Genomic DNA, 23,687 nt, shown 5'->3' on the forward strand with positions numbered 1-23,687 from the left:
ATGCATGTCAACCTTTTGTGTGTCGTTCCAATGAACGTATACCAGCCCTACAATGTAAACTAGGCTTGGCCTTATTTTGTAAGTAGAGATATCAGTCAGGGAGGACCATATCCGAAGAGATTTGCTTTATGTATTATTGTGTATTATAAGGAGTCATTTATCCCCTAACTGTGATACATACAGGATGGCAGAAGTTACATGGAAATCCTACGACCAGCAGAACTCAGCTGGCTTATGGTATAAGAGACAGACAATGTATAAGTCGACAGTCACCCTGGAAAATGATCGACATACCATAGGTCGACATTGCCAGAAGGTTGACACAAGATTAAGGTCGAAATGGACAACACAAGCTTAAGATCAACACTCAAAAGGTCGACAAGTTTTCACAGGGTTTTTTTGTGTCCATGTTGTCATGGATACCATATAAGTGTACCGCGCTTGGTACACTATTATCTTCTCCCTCTATGCCCAATTGGATTGTAAAGTAAAAACCAAGTCGGTCTACACAAAAAAACGTGAAAAACCTGTGTCGACCTCTTAACGTGTCGATCCGGTCCATGCTGACCTTAAGCTTGTATTGACCTTCTGTCAATGCCGACCTACGGTATGTTGACCATTTTCAGGTGTCGACCTAGTAACTATCAACTTAGACATTGTCGACCCAAGGACCACAGACCACTCAGCTTGCAGCCTTTTCCAGACAGATTATTTCCCTTCCATTACATGGTTTTTCTAAATCTACTTTACTTGCTTTGGATATACTGCATCATATTTAAAGCTGAATATCAATCAGGTGCAGTTTGATAAATGAAGAGGGCCATGCAGAAGTTTTCGTGCTGGCCCCATCCTCAAAATTATAAATCATTTTGGTAACTGTACTTGCACTACTGGAAATGAATGTACCCAGTGCTACGACCACATTGGTGAAGTCTCAGAAGTAATGTCTAGAAGGGTGCGGCGCATAGTTAAGACATTCACATTAAAAGGTAAAAAGACTGCCAGCAATGCAGAGACAGCTGCCATGTTAAGGAATGCTGTTGTGACTCCAGATCCTGTGGTCTTTGGTGTTCTCAGCTGTTTCCTTCTGGAGAATCAGGAGCAACTGCCGAAGTGGTAGGACCAAATGTGTGTGTGTTTGTTTGTGTGTGTGTGATTGTGTGTGAGAGAGAGACACCTGTCACTAAGCCAGGAAACCTATACCACCTGTCCAAGCAACAATTCTGCTGCTATCTCCCCTCAAGTCTGCACTGCTCATACCATGTGCCCCCTAGTAATCAACAGACAATGAGGCAATCTGTCACCAGCACAGGATGAGTTAACATTACTGGCAATTATAGCAGACATTTGGAGATTTATTACATTATCACCTGCAGCTGCCAACTGTTTAATTGTTAAGGACAATCAGCTGCATTCTTATTGTTATTATTAAATTTCATTTATAAGGCGCGACAAGTGGTTTGCAGCGCCGTACATAGGTCACATAAATAGAACAATACAGGGTACACAGGACTAAACATAAATGTAAATGAAGAACTAAAACAGTGGCCACAAATGTGGGTGACATGCATATCAATAGTTACACTGGAGATATACACAATCCTAAAAAGTGTTCTATAACTTAAGGTCCATACATAGCGTGTATGGACAACGATGCATACACACGGCTTTCCCCGTGCCAGGCCCAGATGGAGGGGAGAGGATGGCTTTCCATAGCGCAGAGCTATGCAAAGTATTACCAGCAGATGAGCGGCTTTCCCGGCAATGATGCGGTAGCGCGCAGCAGCACTCACCACTCAATGTCGGAGCATACACAATGGGCGGCTTTGAGCTGAAAGCTGCTCAAACTTGCTGTTTTGAGTGTCTTTTATCTCAAAGTCGCCCAGTGTGTATGTACATTGTTTTAAAGATTTTGATAATTGAGTATAAATGGAGTTTGGGAGTAATTCAGGCGATCCTCTGGCTGATTAATCACTTAAGTCAAATCCCTTTACACATAGGGCAATTTTTCCCTTCTTTGAACTTAAGCACACATTGCGACGGTGATGCTCGGTCTTGCGCATCGCCATCGCCTGACTAGATTTTGACTGAAAAAATCTAGTCAGAGCTCCAGTATTCTCACCAGAAAATACTGGTTGTTAGCACAGATCGCTCATCACACATCGCTGGTGCATCGCAAGTGTGTCAGCGATGTATTCTAAACGATCTGTGCTTAAGTACGTCACTCAGCACAAGGATGAAGTCACCCCGTATGTAGGACTAAGAGCATTGATGTCACATTCTCCCTTTAGTTCTCATTATGTCATAAACAATTGTTTGGAACTAGTAGGACAGTAGATAGTAGACTATATGAAACAGCTCTCCTGCTCATTTATCTATTTCATCTATGTTGGGGCAGGTCTGAAAACAATAAATATGCACTTTTATTTTTTATGATTTTAATAAGGGATTACTAAAGGATATTTAACAAAAAAAAATGTGTTCCCCTGGACCAGATGTACTAAGCTTAAAAAGTGATAAAATGGAGAGTGATAAGCCACCAGCCAATCAGCTCATAACTGCTATGTCACAGGCTGTGAAAATGACAGGTAAGAGCTGATGGTTGGTGGTCATCTCTCCCCCTGCAACTATTCCAAAACCTAACAAATGTAGAAAGGTGATTGACATAACAGCAAAGTTTGCAGTGAGATATCTGGGCTGTTATTAAAGCAACTCTTCTGTTGGATGTCACACGTAAGACAACAAATGAAAGAGTCAATCCTGCTGTTAATCATGTACAAAGCTCTGTCTGCTGAGAGGCACAGGTGACATTTTTTTTTTATGAAGGAAAGCTACACAGGCATTTAATCTGTCACTCTCCATTCATGACAGCTGTCAGCTGACTCTGTGCTAAGCAGCTGTATCTAGTACCCACTGAGGTGCCACAGCGGAGGTCATTTACAAAGCATGCTCAATATGCTTTGCAGAATGGTTGGGTGCACCTGAATGACCAATGTGCAGGTCTCGCTTCAGCAAATGAGAAGTGCACCCAGGTACAGTATGTGTGGATAATAATTATTATCAACATTGGTAAAAGTTACATCAGACACCCTGTTCTACCAATTTAATAGCACCATTTGCACATTATTTTACACTAGGTATAATAAAACCCCTCAAAAACAGATAACCCTAATTCCTAATATGCGGTTTATCCGCAAAACCGGGGCTGAAATAGCCTAAATGTGTTTTATATTGGGGCGAAAAATAATGACAAACCATTGTTAAAAATAAAAAAAAAACATAACGTTTTCGCTCCCTTAGTTTTATCGGGGGTAATTGGGTGCCCTCATTGTTGGACAATGCATAAAGATTTAAATGGAGAGTGATATGGTAAAATAAATAAAAGCTGTATTCAGGATAGAATCATCTGGTACAAATCAAATGGAAAAATAATGAGGCCCCGTATCCCGTAGGAAGACTAGGAAGCCGCAAAGGAGGATAGGATAAGAGAATTTCATGTTAATGATTCCTGGAAAAACTAAGGGGGCTCTCCTACATAGAACACAGGCCATCACTGGGTAAAACTTAATATTTACTTTTAGTCCTATTTTATTATTATATGATAGTCATGTTTTTACTTAAAGCAGTTTCTATGCCCTATTGTCTTAATAGTTAGGAGTTATCTTTACTGCCTACATCAGAGCAGAAATGAAAAAAAGAAATCTCTAAATTGTGCCCTGGAAGCTTGCACTTAGGTCCTGGCTTTCTCTCACTCTCTCAGCTATGTGCTGTGTCACTGGCAGATACTTTTTCTGTCCTCCAATGGCTGCCTTGTATGCAAGAGGACAGGAGGCCAGTAACAGCTGTGTCCCAGGATGCCAAAGTAGAAGGAAGGATCTGTGCCAACAGCAGACCAATAAACCTTTCTCTGCTATGCAGGGGAGCAATCTGCACCTTAACACCTCTTTTCTCAATGTTAAAGTTTATATATTAACGTATCCCATCTACATCAAAGAAGAGGAATCAAGGAGTGGTGTTACAAAGGGTCTCCGTACCAAAAGCTATTTTAACATTTTAACACCAGGAGACAATTGTTTGTATCTCCTGCACTTCGCTTCTAAACTGTACGGGAGTTAATCAATTGTTTGCATGACTACTTAAGGTTGATTTCTGCTCACACCCTCCTAAAGTAGGATTTTGGTTCTGGTTGGGAGTGCCTGGCGTGCTGTAACTGGATACCTCCCAAATGTCATGATTACAGCGGGAGTCGGGACAGTCCTGCCAATTGGACACTGTGCTGCATGTGCACAGAATGTGCATTAGGGATGGCCATCGACCATCGATGATTTAAAATCATCGATGGAATGTGAACGCTGCTGAATACTTTTGCCATCAATCTGGGAGTACCAGATAGTGTCCCTATATCGATGGCAAAGGAGAAGCGATGTTTACTTCTTCTTTTTTTCTCAAGGTGCCTGGATCACGGAGCATAGCTCCGCCCCCTAACACCCGGAAGTCCCGCCCACGAGTACTGATTGGCCCACGGGCCATTCAGTCACATATAATGGCTGACCATCGATAGATAAAACTATCGATGGTTATCCATCAAGTAGTTTGCCACTATCGATGTCTGGGTGCAGAATCGCCATCGATGGCATCTGCACTGATGGCCATCCCTAATGTGCATGCGCATGGTGTCTACCAGTGCAGGAAGGGGATCCGTGGACTGGTCAGCTGCTATGGGGGATTGCAGTACTAGGCTATGCCCCTCCCCCTGATGCCACGCCCATCCCTTCTGTAGCACAGTTCCCTTTTCGGGGCAGCCTTTCCTCCAGCGTGGCAAGTCCGAATCCAAGAAAAACTAATTTGGGAGGTATATAACTGCATCATGCTTGGCACTTAGCATGGGAGAAGCTGCTTAACATGAATAATCCCATGTACTCTCTCATGAGAAAGGGGATGGTCATTCAAACAATTGACTAGCTCCTATGGCATTTAGATGCCAGTTGCAAACCATTGAGCTTTTATAGAATGGTACACCTATAATGGTACAGCTTAAAAATGAAACAGATTTCTCACCATTATTAAAATATATATATTTAATAATGGCACTTACAATATTGCTGATAAATTCTGGGGTTTTGGCATGTGAAGGTCCATCTACCTGGTATTTCTGCATATGTGACTGCAAATTTTACCAGGGTTGGCGCTCAAACCAGCAAATTCACGGCTCGCATATCTGAAAGGGGTACTGTCACAGTCGGATTGGCCCTCTCGGGAAACCCCTGGTGGGCCCTAGTGTTTGGGGCCATTCCCATCCCCTAGGGTTCAGGTTCCCGACTAAGCACATAGCACAGGGCTATGATGTATTTTCTACAGCGCATTGAAGTTATTAATCTGGTACATTATCATGCATGCTCTAGCAGCAGTTCCTAAATATATATATCAAGGGCCCAGACCATGCACTCTGTAATGGTTAGTCAAACCTCTAAGCATGGTCGCCTTTGTTGGCCCTTTATGCCTCAGTCCTAGACTGGACCATATTATAGAGGGAACATATCCTGTTGCAATGCAAGGGGAGAAAATAAATTTATATTTATTTCTGTACAGAGTAAATACTATCTGCCTTTGTATGTAGCCCACATATAATAGACAGCTTTATATTTACACTGCAATTTAGTTTAGTGATGGAAATTTTGCTCCGCTCCCTGGCATTCCCATGAAGCTAAGCTCCTGGTCTATCACTGGCCCACATCCTACTGAACTGTAAAGCAGGGGAGACCATCAGTGGGTGAAATAATCAAAGGTTCCCTAGCAGATGGTTTCACAACATCGATGTTACCATGGTACCATCCATGAGTAACACACTGGTCAGTTTGGACACACTCCACATAAACCTATCACCCCGAATGTAGCCCTATTTCTAAGTGATCTGATTAGATCAATTAGAAATTAAGCACGGATCGCTGCACGCGTAGGCACCCCAGCAGACTAGATTTATATTGCATGTAGTATAAATCTAGTCATGGCCAGTGTTCTCTAACCAGAGAACACTAGCTGTGCCAGATCGCTCAGCTCACATTGCTGGTGCAACGCTTTGTGCTGAGCAATCTAGGCTGAGCGATCTGTTCCAAGCAGAATCACACAGCGCAGAGGCTCAGTTGTCCCGTGTGTATGAGGCATTACTCTTCCTGCACATAACATCTGCCCCACCTGCAGTGGATTTGCCCAGGTGCACAGTAATTTTCTATAATTTTTTTTTTTTTGCTTTAATTCCAAATCAAATCAGAATCAGGCCCTATATTGTGTATATTTCTAGCAAACAGCCAAGCAAGTATAAGGCTTCAGTGCTTTCTAAAGCAGAACAGCATATGTTTTGTGAAAAGAAAAAATAGTTTTAACATAATAAAAATTATATTTTATCCCGTAAACTATGATACACCCTTCAACAACTAATAAATTGCAGGGCAAATATCTGGTTTTAATAAATTGATGTGCCCTTCCAGCTAAGAACAATGAACTTGATCATTAAATTATATGCACATTTTGCCAAGTAAGACATATGTTGCTCATAATCTCTATAATTAAAATCTGCTTTATCACACAAACCAAAAGCATTGAGTTGCTTAGTATGATGCTCAAGGGAGCGGTTGTCTGTCCTCGTGTCAGAGCTGGTAACATACATCATATTAGGATGGCATATATTACCATTATTAACATGTTTATATATCACATGACTCATCAGTCTGTTTACACGGTACTAATGCCCTGCAAACTGCTTTGTTTATACAATCACAAGGTAGAACATTATGACAGATGTTTAAATCAGTCTGGTCATGTAATAATATGTGCCCATTCTCTGCCTCCTTTTTTCCCGTGGCCTGTATTATTATCATTATCATTTATTTATCTGGCGCCACAAGGCTTCCGCAGCGCCTGCCAATACATAGATGATAAAAAAAAAAAAATTAACTAAAGTAAAGGCAAATGGTAGTAGATGGTAAATAAAGTCATTTGCGACAGGTGACAGGACACTGACGCACTGTACATATCTGTAAAATGAGGTAACATTATATCTGTATCAGATATGTGTATCCATGAAGATCAGAGGGAGCTCATTGTCTCACAGGTGCCCATACACCGTGCAAAAATAAAAGTCATAGCATCTACGTCACGTTTCAAGGCCGAAGCCCCTTCCTCAGGACAGCTGACAATGACAAAGGTCCTTATTCTGGTCCACGCGCAATGTTTCTTTACTGCGCATGCTTATTTCTGCACATGTGCATGTGGCGGGTTCGAGTAGCCAAGTTGCCACCAGTACGGGGGGGGGGGGGGCGGCGGGTAGTCGCAACCATGGAAACGCCCACCGTTTCATGGCCTTTCCCATGAAAATGCTGGGTGTTCTCATACTAATGGGTGGATGACGCGTATGCCGGGGGTGGGCAGCTGACATCACCGGATGTCAGCTGCCTGCCATGTTCCCCTCCAGGACGCATGCAAGCCTAAGACACCTGAGAGTGTCTTAGATTTGTGTGTGTGCTCCACATCATTCGATGGTCAATGAAATACCTATTCAATGCATTTTCGTCTGGCATTTCTGCCGATGAAGATTCAACTTTGTTTAAAGTTGAATCTGCATCAGCGGAAAGCGTAAACATTTTTACGTATTGTTGGCTAAAACACACGGTTAGCGAGTAATTCACCAATCTGTGTTTTTCAAATGTGCCAATTTTTCTGACAGTCGAAAACTGGCACTTGGATTGAAAAGGTAGAATGTAAATTTGACCTAAAGTCTGATAAAAGTGCCAATTTTCTGACTGTCGGAAAAATTTGAATACAGCCCACAGCATTTAGTCAATCGATTTCCCTCTAGTTTATACCTATTTCCGCTTCTTATTCTCTTGTCTGTAATTTATTACAAACATGTAAATGTGCCATACGTTACTGGCGCTATATAAATAAATACTGCATACAAATCAGTGTTTGCCTTAGAAAGATGCCCCAGAGGAGAACTGCAAGGAGCACATGTTCACTTCTACAGAGGCTGAGTGAACACTGAACATAGGAATGTACTGTTTCTGAAAAGGCCTGTTGGGTCCATATCAAACCTTCCCCCTTCTGGCCTGTGTTTATATACACTGGAAGATAAGGAGCACTTAGACTTCCAAATCAACATTGCATTCACTGTTTTCCACCTGGTTTCAGTCAGTATTTGTTACTTCACTATTTTTAAACGTCCTGTTTATTACAAATAATTGTATTTTGTTTTGTTTTAATTGTTTACACGCACTTAATTTAACAGTACAAATATCTTGCTAAACAATGGGTAAAACAATATACTGTAAATAGTTGACCGTTTACATTAAAATAAAGCAAACAAAAAGCATAATACATTTTGTATACTTATGCCAAAATGTTCGATGCAAATCACAATAGTGTTTTTCAGGCTGCCTTGCACCAGCTGTGGTTATATTTAATATTAATACCCACACTTTTACAGCTGCGATTATTACCATGGTAGGGTTTGGTAAATGGGATTGATCATGGCAAAGCTAGAAGAAATGTATGATATATTTATTATTATTATTTTATTTATAAGGCGCCACAAGTGTTTCGCAGCGCCGTACAAAGGAACAATACTGGGAGACAAAACTTGGCATAACATTGAATAAATAACAAAAATACAGTACAAATAAAGAGCGCCACAGTTCAATACACATTACAGCTTAAATGTAAGTAGTGAGGACCCAATCAACATACAACTAGAGGCTTGAGGCCAATGATGGAGATGAGTATGAAGATGGTCACTGAGTGTTGGAGTAAAGGAGAGCTGTGAGTGAAATGTGTAATATTTCACACATGCACCAGGGATGGGCAGCCTCAGGCACATAGACTGTCCACTCATTCATAGGGGTTTATTTACTAAGACGGGAGTTCTGTTGAAGATTGGATATTGCTATGGGTAGATCCTATCTCCTATCTTCTAGAAGGTGCTAAATAAATAAGAAGTACATTCTGATTGGTTGCTCTGGGCAGCATCCTATCTACAATAGAACTCCCATCTCAGTAAATAAACCCCCATACAGGAGCCAGGGATCCCTGTGGCTATACACTGCTGCAACTTCTCACAGCAGCGTCGAGCCATCTGATCCCCCTACATCGCATGCGATGCTTTGACATGTGATGTATCGCATGTGACCCCATTCTACGCTGCCGGGAGGGGGTCCAAGTTGGAAGATCCAATGCACACTGGACCATGCATCGGATCAGATTGGATGTCAAACACATACGTTTTGGACACTGTTCACCCGATTTTTCTTGCTGATCCATCAGAATTGGTTGAAGAGTGGCCATATTGGTCAAAGGTATGGGGGCCTTTAGACACCCATATACTTAATAAGCTTGCGATCACTTACTGCAGTGAAAAAGCTACTTTTTATCAAATCCAGTTCTAGCCGTTGATCTGGATCAGGATCATGGGATAAAGCAAATAACATCCAATCTACACATATACATCTGTGAAATAACACAAAGGCATACTGCTAGACATTCCAACATATCTAGAAGAGATCTGGCCCTAGTTAAAATTTGTTACTTTTTATTGGCTGGTGCAGCATGCAGTACTAATGTTTGTGCCAAACTGATGATTACAGTATGCCTGCAGTGTAATAATGCTTTCATAATGCTGGCTTTTAGCATGGTAATACAATATTTATTATTTCATATTACTAATTATTTATATAGTGAACACACATTAGGGGATGTGATCAGGATCCCGGCAGTTGGGAGCCAATTGCTATAATAATACATTAAATTACTTGACATACAACTCACAGGTAGGATTGTCAAATAGGTTGCAATCACACAGTAACAAACTGCCTGGCAAACAATGTACAAAGCATAAAATAAGATACATATTTCTGAAATTGAACTTCCATATGGCTGATAACAAGTTTGAGTGTGTTGGTTAAGAAGTTAGTTCTAAGCCAGTGGTTCCCAAACTTTTTTGAATCACGGCACCCTAGAGCATCAAAATATTTTCAAGGCACCCCTAGGCCAAATGTTTCTTATTGAGAAATTCAGGAAAAAAAATATTGAATTAAGTGCATTGTGTTTATATGTCACAGTTATCTGGTGAGGGACAGGATTTGCTTCTATTTGTCCACATATATTATGATTGGCAGCCACAAGCACTGGTTTTGCCTGGTACATTGACCATACATAATATGAATTGATCCTGGTCCACCAACCCAAGGTGCCTAGGCACACAGTTTGGGAACCACTGTTCTAAGCTATAAAAGGTATTCACAACTATTTACAATGTTTTCCTTATGTTGAAGGTCACATTACTGTATTTGTCTTTTTAATCAATTGTTATGACACCTTTCATAGCATACCTGGGGCACAAATGTCTAAAATGCTTTGCTGTGAATAGAGATGGATGATGTCATTACTATTCATCAACTTGTGGCAACAAAATTAAGGGCCTTATTTTGGTTCACTCTTTCTGACAAAATCCTTCTTAGATGGACAAAACCATGTGCACTGCAGGGGGGCAGATGTAAAATGTGCAGAGAGAATTAGATTTGGGTGAGTTATTTTGTTTCTGTGAAGGGAAAATACTGGCTGCTTTATTTTTACACTGCAATATAGATCTCACTTTGAAGTAAAACCCCACCCAAATCTAATTATATCTGCACAAGTTACATCTGCCCCCCTGCAGTGCACATGGTTTTGCCCATCTAAGAAGGATTTTGTCGGAAAGAGTGAACTAAAATAAGGCCCTAATGCTGGGTACACACCAGGACGACTAGGGCCCGATCCCCACAATCTAGATCCAATTCCGATCAATTGGATGTAGATTGTGTGCTGATTGGGCCCTTTTCTGACCTGGTGTGGACCGATACCGATCCGATGCGCGGTCCCGCGGGTCGGTCGGTCGTTATTGAGATCCTATCTGCTGCAGGTAGGATCTCAATGACGACCATACAGCCGGGTGCGGGTCGCCATCGGATCGGACCCGCTCACGGTGCACATCGTGAGCGGGTCGTGCCCCCCCGCGTCACCGTGAGCGGGTCGGACGAGACACTGGCGACCCGCTCACGATATGCATCGTGAGCGGGTCGTCCTGGTGTGTACCCTACATTAGTGAGAAAATCAAAGCAATCAATCAGATCCTATTCATTTATTTAACACTATCTAAAAGATACATTGATAGAGAGCCAGATGCACTAAGCTTCGAAAGTGATACAATGGAGAGTGATAAACAGCCAGCCAGCTAGGGATGGCCATGGTTGCCATCGATGGCAAAAGTGCAACTGGCCATCGATGGTTTATAAGTCTGCAATGGATGGCCATCGATGTTTTTACATATCGATGGTCATCCATTTGCTTTGAAAGATTGGCCTTTGGGCCAATCCAAATCCGGGGGCGGGCCTTTGCATGTGTAGGGGGAGGAGCTATGCTCAGTGTCCCAGCACCTTGGTGAAAAAATAAAAACAAAACTATTCAGTTAAGCCTGACATCGATGGTGGGAAACCATCTGGTTCTCCCCCATCAATTTCAAAACTATTCGACATCGGCAATAAACCTATGGTTGATGGCCATCCCTACAGCCAGCCAATCACCTCCTAACTGCCATGTTACAGGCTGGGTTTTAAAAAATGTCAGGCAGGAGCTGATTGGTTGGTTGTTTATCACTCTCCATTGCATCACTTTTGAAGCTTAGTGCATCTGGCCCAGAATCTGATTGGTTGCTATGGGCAACATACCATCTTCAATGGAACTCCCATCTTAGTAAATGTACCCCTAAGAGTCCACGCATCTGCTGAGTGACACACAAATCAGACAGACATTTCTTTCTAACAGATGACAGACTAAAAATAGACTGGTCAGAATGAGCTATCGCCCATTTGAGAAAATGTTATTGTGTGCTGTAAGTTTCACAAAGGAATCAAATGTCATATGGGTCCTAAATGCAACAAATAAAAACTCTCCGAAGTGTGTGAAAATGGCGGTCACAGTAGCTATAGTATTTTTCAGTTTTTTTATGTTTTCAGCTGAGGCTACTATCACCTTCTAAGGAAATAGAAGTGTAACTCTGCAAAATAATGTGTTAAATATATTATTAGCATCACTGTTTGTTGTATAAAACTATTAGCAGTGCGTTCATTTTAAATAAAACTGTTCTGTTGGATTTGATGTACATAATCCAGGTTTATAGAAGCTTTTGTCCCCCTGTCTTACCACTTATTACAGTATATGTTCTCACCATATGGGTAGTGAGTACTCTGCTCTGTGTCACCCACAGCTGTCACACACAGTCATGTCTTATCAGCCCTGTCCCAATGCATACAGAGGCATCGTGTTGTTTCATTGATAGATAACATTTGCTAATACAATCTATTGTCTCTTTTAAGCAGGAAAGGAAGCTTAAACTTTTTTCAATTATTTAAAATTAAAACAATGCTTTCATTATATGCTATTTTTGTGTAAAATCATTTGTAGTTATTGCTACTTTGTGGAAATGTTTTTACAACTTTTTGGTTTTTGAAAATGTTTGTGACCAGGGATTTCTTATAAACCGTATATATCTACAAGTTCATGGTCATCTGGATTAAGTAAAGTTGATTCAGCAGAAGAGAGTGTCCACAGGAACTTGGTAGCACTATTGCATATATTTCCCATTACCAGGGTGTACTATATACCCATGCTGGCAGTGGGTAAGTTATTGGGTGTGTAGAAAAGAACTCCAAGTAGCAGGAATTTAAGTAATTTCCCAGCAACTGGTTATGTTGAATAAATAACACACATTGCATCTGCTTTTATGGTGTCTACTGTTCATCCTGGAGAGGACCTCAGCAGCGGAGGAATGTACCAATGGACCAGTTCACTTGGTTATCTTTAATTATTTGTTTGTTATCTGTAAAAGCTGTTATAATTGCTGGCATAAAGGATACCCACCCCTTTAATAAATTCAGTGTTTCCCTTTATCTGGTTGAGGATCCTGGGTTACAGCATATAGGCCCTTATTCTGATCTGTGCGGATATTCCCGCATTCTTACGGAGCGGTCCGCACGCCACGGTGTTTTGCCGCATGCGGCCATCGTCCGTAGAAACGCCCACGTGTCCTCCGCATTCGGACGGACTCACTCTTTAAGAACAGGGCGTGTTTACGGACGACATACAAACCATGCGTGTGCGGGAGAAACACTCCGATTCGGCACGGTATTACAGAGTATTACAGAGTATGCTCGGGAATACCGCATCCGAACGGGAGCCAAGCGGTGCTACCGCACGTAAGCGGAGGATTTACGCCAAACAACCCACTATGAAGTATCTTCTGCAAGACATCACATGACCCACTTATTCAATTACCTATCCTCATAAAAAACTGCTTATTTGGAATTGGAATCAATTAGATGCCAATATATCCTTACAAGCATGCCTAACACATGCATTGCACACATTAACCCTTACAGCAATTGAAGTGCAATGGTTTCAATTAAAGCACTGACAAGCGTCCTATTAGTGAGTAATGAGTAAAGGAGTAGATTGTATTGGGTTCAGGTGTTAATGGTTGTAGTCATTAGGCGTACGTTCGCCTACCGCATGAACGAGTGGTGTCCGCAAAGCAATAGTACACTTGTGGACACCGCACATTTCAGCCCTTTTTGCTCGCGTGCATTCGGAGTGGTTTCCGAATGTACGCCCCCCAACATAAGTGTACTCCCCCGTGTCCGCCCATGTTTCCGCCCCGTTTTGCCCACTTTGAAACTACGCCCATGTGTCATTCCGCATGACGCCCATAATACGCCCCTATTTCCCGACTGATTGCGGTGACCAGTTTTGGACGGGCTTTGTCCGAACTGGTACCGAGTCAAGGCGTGGCACATGCGCGTAGCGTTCTCCACGCATGCGCAGACGCCGTAAAGACGCGATCCGTAAGAACGCGGTAAAGTCCGCATCAATCAGAATAAGGGCCATAATATCAATCACAGCCACACAAAAATACCAGCACAGACATATAAAGGCATGGAGGATGTCAGAAAAGCAGCCCTATCCCGATAGCCTGATAAATATGCATATGAAGATTCAGAACCAATGTTCTAAGAGCTGGCACAGGATATTTCTCAGTAGTACATTGAGCTTGCATCTGCTAATACTGTAATACATATGCTGTTTGCATCCATAAATACTTATGGATAGTACTATTAATTTATTAACAGTTTCTTAGTTTCTTATATAGCGCACACATATTCCGCAGCGCTTTACAGAGTATAGTTGATCATTCACATCAGTCCCTGCCCCAGTGGAGCTTACAATCTATATTCCCTACCACATGTACCTGCACACAGAGATTCTGGGGTTAATTTTGTTGGGAGCCAATTAGCCTACCAGCATATTTTTGGATTGTGGTAGGAAACCAGAGTACCCCGAGGAAACCCACGCAAGTACGGGGAGAATATACAAACTCTGCACAGTTAGAGCCATGGTGGGAATTGAACCCATGACCTCAGTGCTGTGAGGCAGTAATGCTAACCATTACACCATCCGTGTTGCCCCAAAAGTTAGCAAACCATGCAGAGAAAAAATGTGGCTATAGAAGAATCTATACAGCTCTAACCCACATAAGTGTACACATCCTGTATGTTTAGTTTAGTAGTGTTGTGTCTCTATTCATATCTTTAATGTGCAGATGAGTGTAGGTGATGGGTTTGCAGACTCTTTAGAGGTGTACACGTGGAGAAATTTTAACAGGAGATTTTGACTAGATAGTCAAAATCTCCTAGAAGGTTAGTCAAAATCTCCCTATTTTTCTCCTGCTTAGTCAATATTGACTAGCATGATTGCTTAGCATAGATTGACTGTGCAGGCAAGGAAATTTTGACTAGATCATAGACTATTATTGCTTAGACAAAATCGCTTAGTCAAAATCTCCAGTGCATCCTGCCAAAATCTCTCCCAAAATTGCTTAGTCAAAATTGTCCATTAGGCAAAATCTCCCCGTGTGTACACCCCTCCTGAAGAATTACATTATAAATGTACTATTCAGTGGTAAACATCTCTGTGATTGATTAAAGTAACAATGCAGATGATTTTTACACTGGCTGGTGTTCACATGTGCCATTTAAAATGAGTCTTCAAGTTGAAGAATAATGATAGCTTTATTACTATATAAGAAACTGTCAATAAATAAATAAATTATTACCAGAATACATTTTTCATTAAATGTCCTTTTAACCACTGAATTCCCAAATATCCATAAAATCACCTCGGGCAAATTAAGGGAGTCTTCATGGGATGCCAGATGACTGCCCAACAGTCGGGATTCTGACTGTTTAAATGCCGATAGTCGGGATCCCAACTGATGGGCTATTATCTTTTGTGGTGGTCCACAACCCCCATAGAGGGAGAACAGAACCTGTGGCAAGCGAAGCGAGCCACCGAGCCTGCAGTGTGGCGAGCGCAGTGAGCCCACAAAGGGTATATTTGCACTCGCCCCCCTGTCGGAGCACTGGCAGTCGGGATTACGATGTTGGACCGCCATACCACACCCATCTTGATGCATGCCCCCTCTTTTGGATGAGTTGACTCTGGCACCCAGTGATTTCAGCTAGATAGAGGTCTCCAGAGAGGTGAGTATAATATATGGGTGTAGGATGTGCAGTGTGGGCCCTCCTGATCCAGTACACCCTGCACCCACTATAAATATGTAACTGAATCACCTATACTGTATGTGGTACCTTTATTGTGTTTTTACTAAATACCTAGCACAACATTGGGATAAAGAAATACAAAAAATGTCACTAATATCTAAACCAATAGCAAAGCTGGATTGCCCAGTGTAAAGCTTTCCAGTTCTACATTGCACATGAGAAAAAAATCCTAGCTATGTGGTTTTATATACTGTCTATGGAAGAATTGTTCTAACCCATTGATCCTGGTTTGTATCATGCAAAAAGCATCTTTTAACTATTAGTGTATAAATTAGTCATAGCTGAATCTGGAAACAAGAGCCTCTTTAAACTGTATATGCTTTGTATGGGATGTCAATATTAAAAATTAAACAGAATTAAACTGATACGGTATCAGCCCTTAGAACAATCAGTTGTAGCCACTGCATGACAGATGAAAGGTCATTTTTTAGAGGATAATGTTTGATAACTGGGAATTCAATTATTTTGTGTGTGCCCTGTACCAGGCAGAGTAATTCAATTGTTGCTCTGTTTGGGTGCAAATACACATGGGCACTCATTACTTCTGCTCGCCCCCTCGTGTGGGGTGAGCAGAAATGTGCACATTTTTGTAGTCACGCTTATGATGGCTTAGACTTCTGCGCAGCTAAAATTGGTCTTTTTCAGCATAAAAAGTATTGGGTACACTGAAATGGAAAAAAACTATTGCTTATTGCTCTATCTAAAATGACGGGCGATATGCCATGATGGGCGTAAATTTTTTAGAGTCTTTTGGTATTAATGTGTTTTACGAAGACATTAGAGAACAAGCTTAGAACAAGAGCTGACCATAAATCTTCCCCCTTGTATACAGCTGAAGCACATTTTGCAAATATGTACCGTAAATAATAACTAACTTTCTGCACTGATACATTTTTCAGATAATAGTCATCCATTTACGCTGCCAAGTCATCAAGTATATAATTCTCTTACTGCACATTTCATTATACTCAGTCTATTGCAGGTTTATGTTTATGAGCTTCTCCAAGTTTTGCCCAATGATGCAAAGAAACTCAAATAGAAACATAGAACATGAGGGCAGAGAGCATTTGGCCCTTCTAGACTGTCCATTGATGAGTTCCGGTTAACTTCCTAGTCTGATTGGGCAAATGGATAGAAAACACAGAACTGCCAAAATGGAGAAAATGCTAATAGTGTATATCTAGTCAAGTTGGAAGTTTATATATATCAATGAAATATAATATAATCCAATATTTCTACAGCAACCCAGAAGTAATTGTGTATTAAAAGAAGTGTATATATTGTCAATTGATTGACACCGGATAGTCAACAATCAGTAGGTAGTCATGGTCAAAAGGTCGACATGCATATTGTTGAAAGAGAAACGTTTGACACCTTTTTTTATTTTTATTTTACCTAACTATCCCCCATTGCCTAACCTTAATCTTCTGCTAAGTGTCTAACCCCTAACCCCAAAGACCAGGAAAAAATGTATCAAATATATTTTAATGTTTTGATTAAATAAACAAAAATAACACCCTAGTCCAGTGGTTCCCAAACTGTGTGCCGTGGCACCCTGGGGTGCTTTGGAGAACATGCAGGGGTGCCCTGGGCTGGTGGTCCAGAACCAATTCAAGTTTTTATGTCCATTATAATAGTCAAATTGTGGACAAACAGAAGTGAATCCTGTCCATTACCACATAACTGACCCTAAGGATGAGATATAAACACAATTAAGTTAATATTTGTTTCTGACTTACGCAATAAGAAATCTTTAGCCTAGGGCAGGGGTTCCCAATCTTTTTTGAATCACGGCACCCTAGAGTATCAGATTTTTTTTTCACGGCACCCCTATGCCAAAACAAAATTAATTAGATTGGGTTTATATACGATTCCTAGGGTCAGTTATGTGGTAAAGGGCAGGATTTGCTTCTGTTTGTACACATTTTATGATTAGCAGCCACCAGCACTGGTTTTGCTCATAAATAATTAACCATTAATAATTTGAGTTGGTCCTGGACCACCAACCCAGGGCACCCCTGCATGTGTCCCGAGGCACCCCAGGGAGCCACGGCGCACAGTTTGGGAACCACTGGCCTAGGGGGTGCCGCTGCTTCGGGGGTGCCGTGATTCAAAAACTTTGTGAACCCCTGTCCTAGTCTTAAGCTCTGTACACACTGGGCAATGTCAACACATATCCCCGTACGTACAGGGCGACAGTTGCCTGGAGCGCGCTCCTGAGAACAGCCCTGCAGTGGTCGCTGGTCACCAGAGCATGGTCCAGCAATCAGTGGTGTCTCGTTTTCATCAGCGACCAGCGTCACCGACTGGTATTGACCGATTGGCGACCTGGCAACCATGAGCATGGCTCCAACTGTACTATGATTAGAAACATCAAGCACTGGTTTTGCCTACTACATTTACCATGAAATTTTTTTTATTCATCCTGGACCACCAATGCAGGGCACACTTACAAGTACCCCAAAAATGCAACAGATCTATCAGACTCCTTGTATCATTGACTGAGATTACAAAAAGTCATCAGCTTGATGGTCAGCAACATGGAGTCGCGACCCCATGCTGAGAAGGTCGGGACCAACTATGGGGTCAGGACCCACAGTTTGAGAACCGCTGATCTATATGAAGCAAAAGCAGCGTGATTAACATGGAAGAACATGATCATCTCTTTTTGGAATGTGAATGCTGGGACATGCAGTACTACAGCAGTTAGAAGACCACAAACTGCTTAATCAATTTCAATGATAAGTAGACATGAATGCTGGAACTTGTAGTACAACAACAGCTAAAAAGCTACTGGTTGTCTAATGAATTTCAATAACAAGTAGAACCAGGGTGATGAGGCGTACTGAAGTCATTACTTTAGAATTCCCATTCCTCCGCCCACTTAACATAACTTAAATGAATGCCTCTGGGTATTTACATTGTGTTTTTGAAAACCATGGATATAATCCTAAACAGTGTTATATATATATAGCAGATATAGGCAACCAGATGTTGAATAATAAGCAAGTATTACGTTATTGAACATTAAGGTAATTGTCTAATTAGAATCCATCAATGACCAAATTTGATGACATAACCTTAACGTACCAGCTTCCTTTACTTGCAATATGTTCTTGACGTGCAGATAATCAGGTGCAGTATAAAGGAGCTACTGTACACCTGCTATCTGTTAATGGCCAGACAAGGTTTGTGTATTCCCACTATAAGATTATTATATGCTGGTTACTAAATAATGATGTCACCTGAAGACACCTAATATCATATCATTTCTTCACATTTTAAAGTGAGTTACATCACCCTGTGAGACTGGTTTGTGCAATGATTCATTTTTAAATATATGCTTTTTGCTTAAATTCCCACATATACAATTATTTATATCAAATCAGCACTTATAATAACAATACAGAATGTATTGGGGCGTATCCAATTGCTATATATAATAACTATTCTAGAAGCCATGCACAGAAAGATTGTAGAATTATGCATGTGCTTCCACCAAGCTGCCCAGAGACAGCTCTTTGTGAACAACCAATCCACAATAAATCACATGGTGTACAGATATGTTAGAAGGTCAGGTGGATAATCTACACTCAGGGTCATCCCCAAACCAAAAGAGTGGCATATGACTCGCCTCTTTTTGTTCAATGTCCAGTAGGGCTGCATAATAAAATCCACGAGTCAGGGGAGAGATGGACGCCAGCTTGCTGGTGTGTCCTCACTGTTGCAACGACAATCCACCCATCTTGCTTCCACTTAATTCTAACCATAATTGTAATGCTGGGTACACACTGGAGCGATTTCCACAGCACCGGACTATATAGGGCATACACACTGATTCTGTGATCATCACCCGAACCCCCTCCATACATGCAGTTGATGGTAAGATTTTCCGATTGAGCTGCATGTACGACGACGGGAGGGTCATCAACGAAATAGACAGACTTGGCGATAAGCACACGATTTTGTTAAAATTATAGAAATCTTCCATATCGTTAAGTACATTTTGTCCAATGTGTACCCAGCTTAAGTTTGTTACAGTCTTTTAATTAAAATCTATTGCATAATTTTATTTTCAATCACCAGCTACCAGCTATTTGAAGGCAATGCATAGGATATGCTGGCATAGTGTGTACACACTATACAATCTGCATCACATCATACATTGCATCGTCCCATATAAGGTGTCGCACATCAGATGCGATGAACACTGGGTGAAAATGACAGAATAGGTGTACACTCTGTAACATGGTGATCTACCTCTGAATGATATATTGGACAGAAGATCTTATAGTGTGTACCCAGCTTAAGATAACTAATGTAACCAGGATGTAATAAAGTCCGAGTTCAGCAGTCGTGTGGTATGCTGGCCAAACTCAGACTTTCTTTAAAGGGGCAATCTTTTACAAGGCAAAATCATGACTTGTAATTGATTGCCCCTTTAAAAAAAACTTGAGTTGGACTTCAGTACATTCCACCCTTGCTGTCTTTTGGAATCAATTTTCATTTGCTACTTATCAATACAGCATGAAATCACTCCAAGCTCATACAGATAGAACTAAAAAGAATTAAAAAGAAAACTGCTATAGTATAAAATGACTTAATCTAGAATTAAACATGAATAAATTATATAATATAGTATAATATGCAATAGTTTATGGTCTTAAATGTATAAGAAATGACTGAATATGAAATTCCCCAAGTTAATTGCGATGATGTAACTTCAATTGTAACCTACATTCGACCTACACTCAGCAATGCATATTAGATACCTCCTGAATGGATTCACAACACACAATTCTTATAAGCTATTTACAGGAAAATCATTTTTTAGTTTTCCCTATTCTCATCAATAACAGTGATATTATCGGTCAGACATACATAACATCAACATACAGAAGACTCATGATATATATATATATATATATATATATATATATATATATATATATATATATATATATATATATACACAGGGATATCCGTTATCCGAATTATTCCAAAACCGTGTTTTTTGGAATAGTTCGAATTCCCCCCCCCCCCGACTCTTTTTATACTTACCTAGTCCCCCGGCGTCCACGGCAGGTCTTCAGCTTCATCTCCGGCGTCTCCAGCGGTCCCAGGAGTGCATTGCGCGAGTTCCCAGGTGTGCCGGTGACGTCACCAGTGCGCCTGGGAAGTCGCGCAATGCACTTCTGGGACCGCTGGAGACGCCGGAGATGAAGCTAAAGGCGTGCCGTGGTACCAGAGGACTCCATGGACATCGAGGGACCATCGGGGACCCACCAGGGGATAGGTAAGTATGTAAAAAAAAAAATATTCCAAAAACCGGAAAAATCCCTTATTCGGAATGCTTGTGGTCCCGAGCATTTCGGATAAGGGATACTCAACCTGTATATATATATATATATATATATATATATATATATATATATATATATATATATATATATATATATATATATATATTAAAACACATTGAAACTACTTTTGGAATAGACTTGGAGTGCCGCTCTCCTTCCTATTGTGTGTGTATGTATATATATAAAGCAACAGTGTATTGGTGCTAGTAACTATTATTATTATTATTTTTTACAGTTTCTTATATAGCGTAGCATATTCCGTTGCGCTTTACAATTGAAAACAACAGTGATTAAACAAATTGGGTAGATACAAACTGACATTAATTAATGTCCATAATGTGGTTTCCCAAAGTCCCGTGGGAAAACTGTATTCATGCAGATGCTTACTTCCACCAGTTTCACAGTAATGGCATATTATCACATACGCTACCTCGCAATTTATTCTACACTATATATATATATATATATATATATATATATATATATATATATATATATATATATATATATATATATGCCACTGAGCATTAAATGCTGACTATAGTATACAAGAATTTCACCAGCAGCCCTTATAGTCCCTGGCAGCACCAAAATGCCACAAAATTGTCAGTATGGCTTTCTGTTACAAAAAAGAGAGAGAGAGAGAGAGAGAGAGAGAGAGAGAGAGAGAGAATACTGTATGACTACAAGTAGTAAGGCTTTGGTCATGGAGCTATGATCCTTTTCTTCCTAAATACTGCTGCTGCTGCTACTACTACTACTACTACTGCTGCTGCTGTTACTACTACTGCTGCTGCTACTACTACTACTACTACACTACTACTACTGCTGCTGCTACTACTACTACTACTACTACAGAGCTTTTATTTGTTTTAGTAACTTTTGCAAGTAACGTTTGTTAGTAAGAATGTTTGTCAGTAAATGATGACAAGTATGTACCTATAGACACCAGCTTGATGTGTTCTCTGTCCAGGAATTCCAGCGCCACAGACACATTCTCCAGCTTCATCTGCCTGAAATTTGGCCTGGAGTGGTACTTTCTGTACATCTTCTTCTGACTCAGCACCTCCAGCAGGGCTATGAGCTTCAGCCCATCGGTCAGGTCTTTCTGAAGGTCTCCAATGCGCTTGTTCATACATTTGAGATGCTCATTGCACCACCTGGTGAAGGTGTTCTGCTGGATCTTCTTCCAGGGGGCATCTTCAGCCAGATCCTTCTCTGTAGCTGGCATCTCGTCTGCCTCCTCTCCTTGGTACAGTTGCTGCTGTTCGTAGTAATCGTTAGTGCTCATGATGATTTTGGATTTGGAGCTTTCTGCTTTTTATATGGGGATCAGCAAGTGAAAAAAAAAGGGTGGAGGAAAAAAAAAAAGGGTGTAAGGACGGCTGGATCCAAAACCCACACTGTGAAATCGAGTTCAAGCTGCTGAAACAGACCTCAACAATCAGATTAGTTCCCTTATTATTCGTCCTCTTGTTGGAAACAGTGAGATGTTTCTTGGCAAGTCCTAGTTAACCCTTTCAGGAGCAGCAGCTTTTCCCACTCCCCGAGTGCTGGGGCAGAGAGCAGGGAGGGGTGTGACAGTTATCACAGTGTAATCCGCTTCCACCTTTCTACTTCTTCCTGTCTTCTGTTTCCTTTCAGTTCTCTCTTTGTGGGGAGCACAGGATAAATGCAGCGGGACAAGGCTGTGATAAAGATGCTGTCAGAGAAAAGTCAGAAGAATAATATAAAGTGATGCAGCCAGAAGTAGAGATGTCCCAGCAACCAGGAAGAAAGAGAAAGGAGAGGTAGCTGAGAGCAGAGAGCTTTAGCAACTTGTATGAAAGTGTGGAGACCAGGATGGAGTTGGTTTTAAAGAAAACAGATCCCCCCTCCCTCTTTGGTCTCCACTCCATATCCCTCCCCCCAAACGTCAGAGGCATGGACTCCCAGGAATGCCTTAGCCATGACCATATACAACTAAGATGAGTATTTTCTAATCCCCAGTGGGATAATGAGCAGTTGCTGGATTGGGTGCTATGGATAGCAGGGCCTGGGATTGGTTTAGATTGACCATGTCCCAACTGCTTGTAGCATCACTGTATTTTTAGACACCCCATGTCAGGGATGTCTGTCTGTGAGGGGACAAGGAGAGGGGGCAGAGGGAAGAGGATCTTACAACACAAGTTAACAAAAGAAGCAGATGTAATGCAAGTCAGACCACCACCACCCCAAATTACTCAGCTCCTAAAGAAAAATAGTACCTATATACTGTAATATAAGCAATATATGTCATTACTAGACATTAGATAATCATAACTAGCAAAAGGCAGCAGTTCTATAAAACTTTCTGAAACTTTATAAAAAGCTGTAATAGGTGACACTTCTTATTATAGAGATTGGCCATTATGTTATTTATTCATTGTTGGTGTAAAACGTTTCCCCAGAGTATATTATGTATATATATATAGAAGAAATAGAGAAAGCAGACAATAACATGTATGTTGTTATAATGTTGTTATATATGCGGAGTGTACATTTCAGAAGGGTAGGGGTTATTGGGCCGACCTATATTAGGTCAACTTGCATTGTGTCGACTACGGAAGGTCGACAGGTCAACACATGAAATATGTCGTCATGGTTA

The 23,687-nt window shown here is 41.0% G+C and overlaps 1 protein-coding gene across 2 annotated transcripts in view; it reads right to left on the minus strand.

Annotated features, from left to right (window-relative positions):
* The window catches only part of FLNC (filamin C), a 76,156-nt gene extending 53,242 nt beyond the window's left edge, over positions 1 to 22,914 (minus strand). For both annotated transcript variants that reach the window (XM_083183272.1, XM_083183271.1), the window contains exon 1: positions 22,001 to 22,914. In XM_083183272.1, the coding sequence (XP_083039398.1) occupies positions 22,001 to 22,352 (352 nt within the window). In that variant the 5' untranslated portion in view covers positions 22,353 to 22,914. The remainder of the gene's footprint in view (positions 1 to 22,000) is intronic.
* Positions 22,915 to 23,687: the final 773 nt, after the last annotated feature.

The sequence above is a fragment of the Crinia signifera genome, chromosome 4 (assembly GCF_055691185.1).
Source record: "Crinia signifera chromosome 4, ASM5569118v1, whole genome shotgun sequence".
Lineage (NCBI taxonomy): Eukaryota > Metazoa > Chordata > Amphibia > Anura > Myobatrachidae > Crinia > Crinia signifera.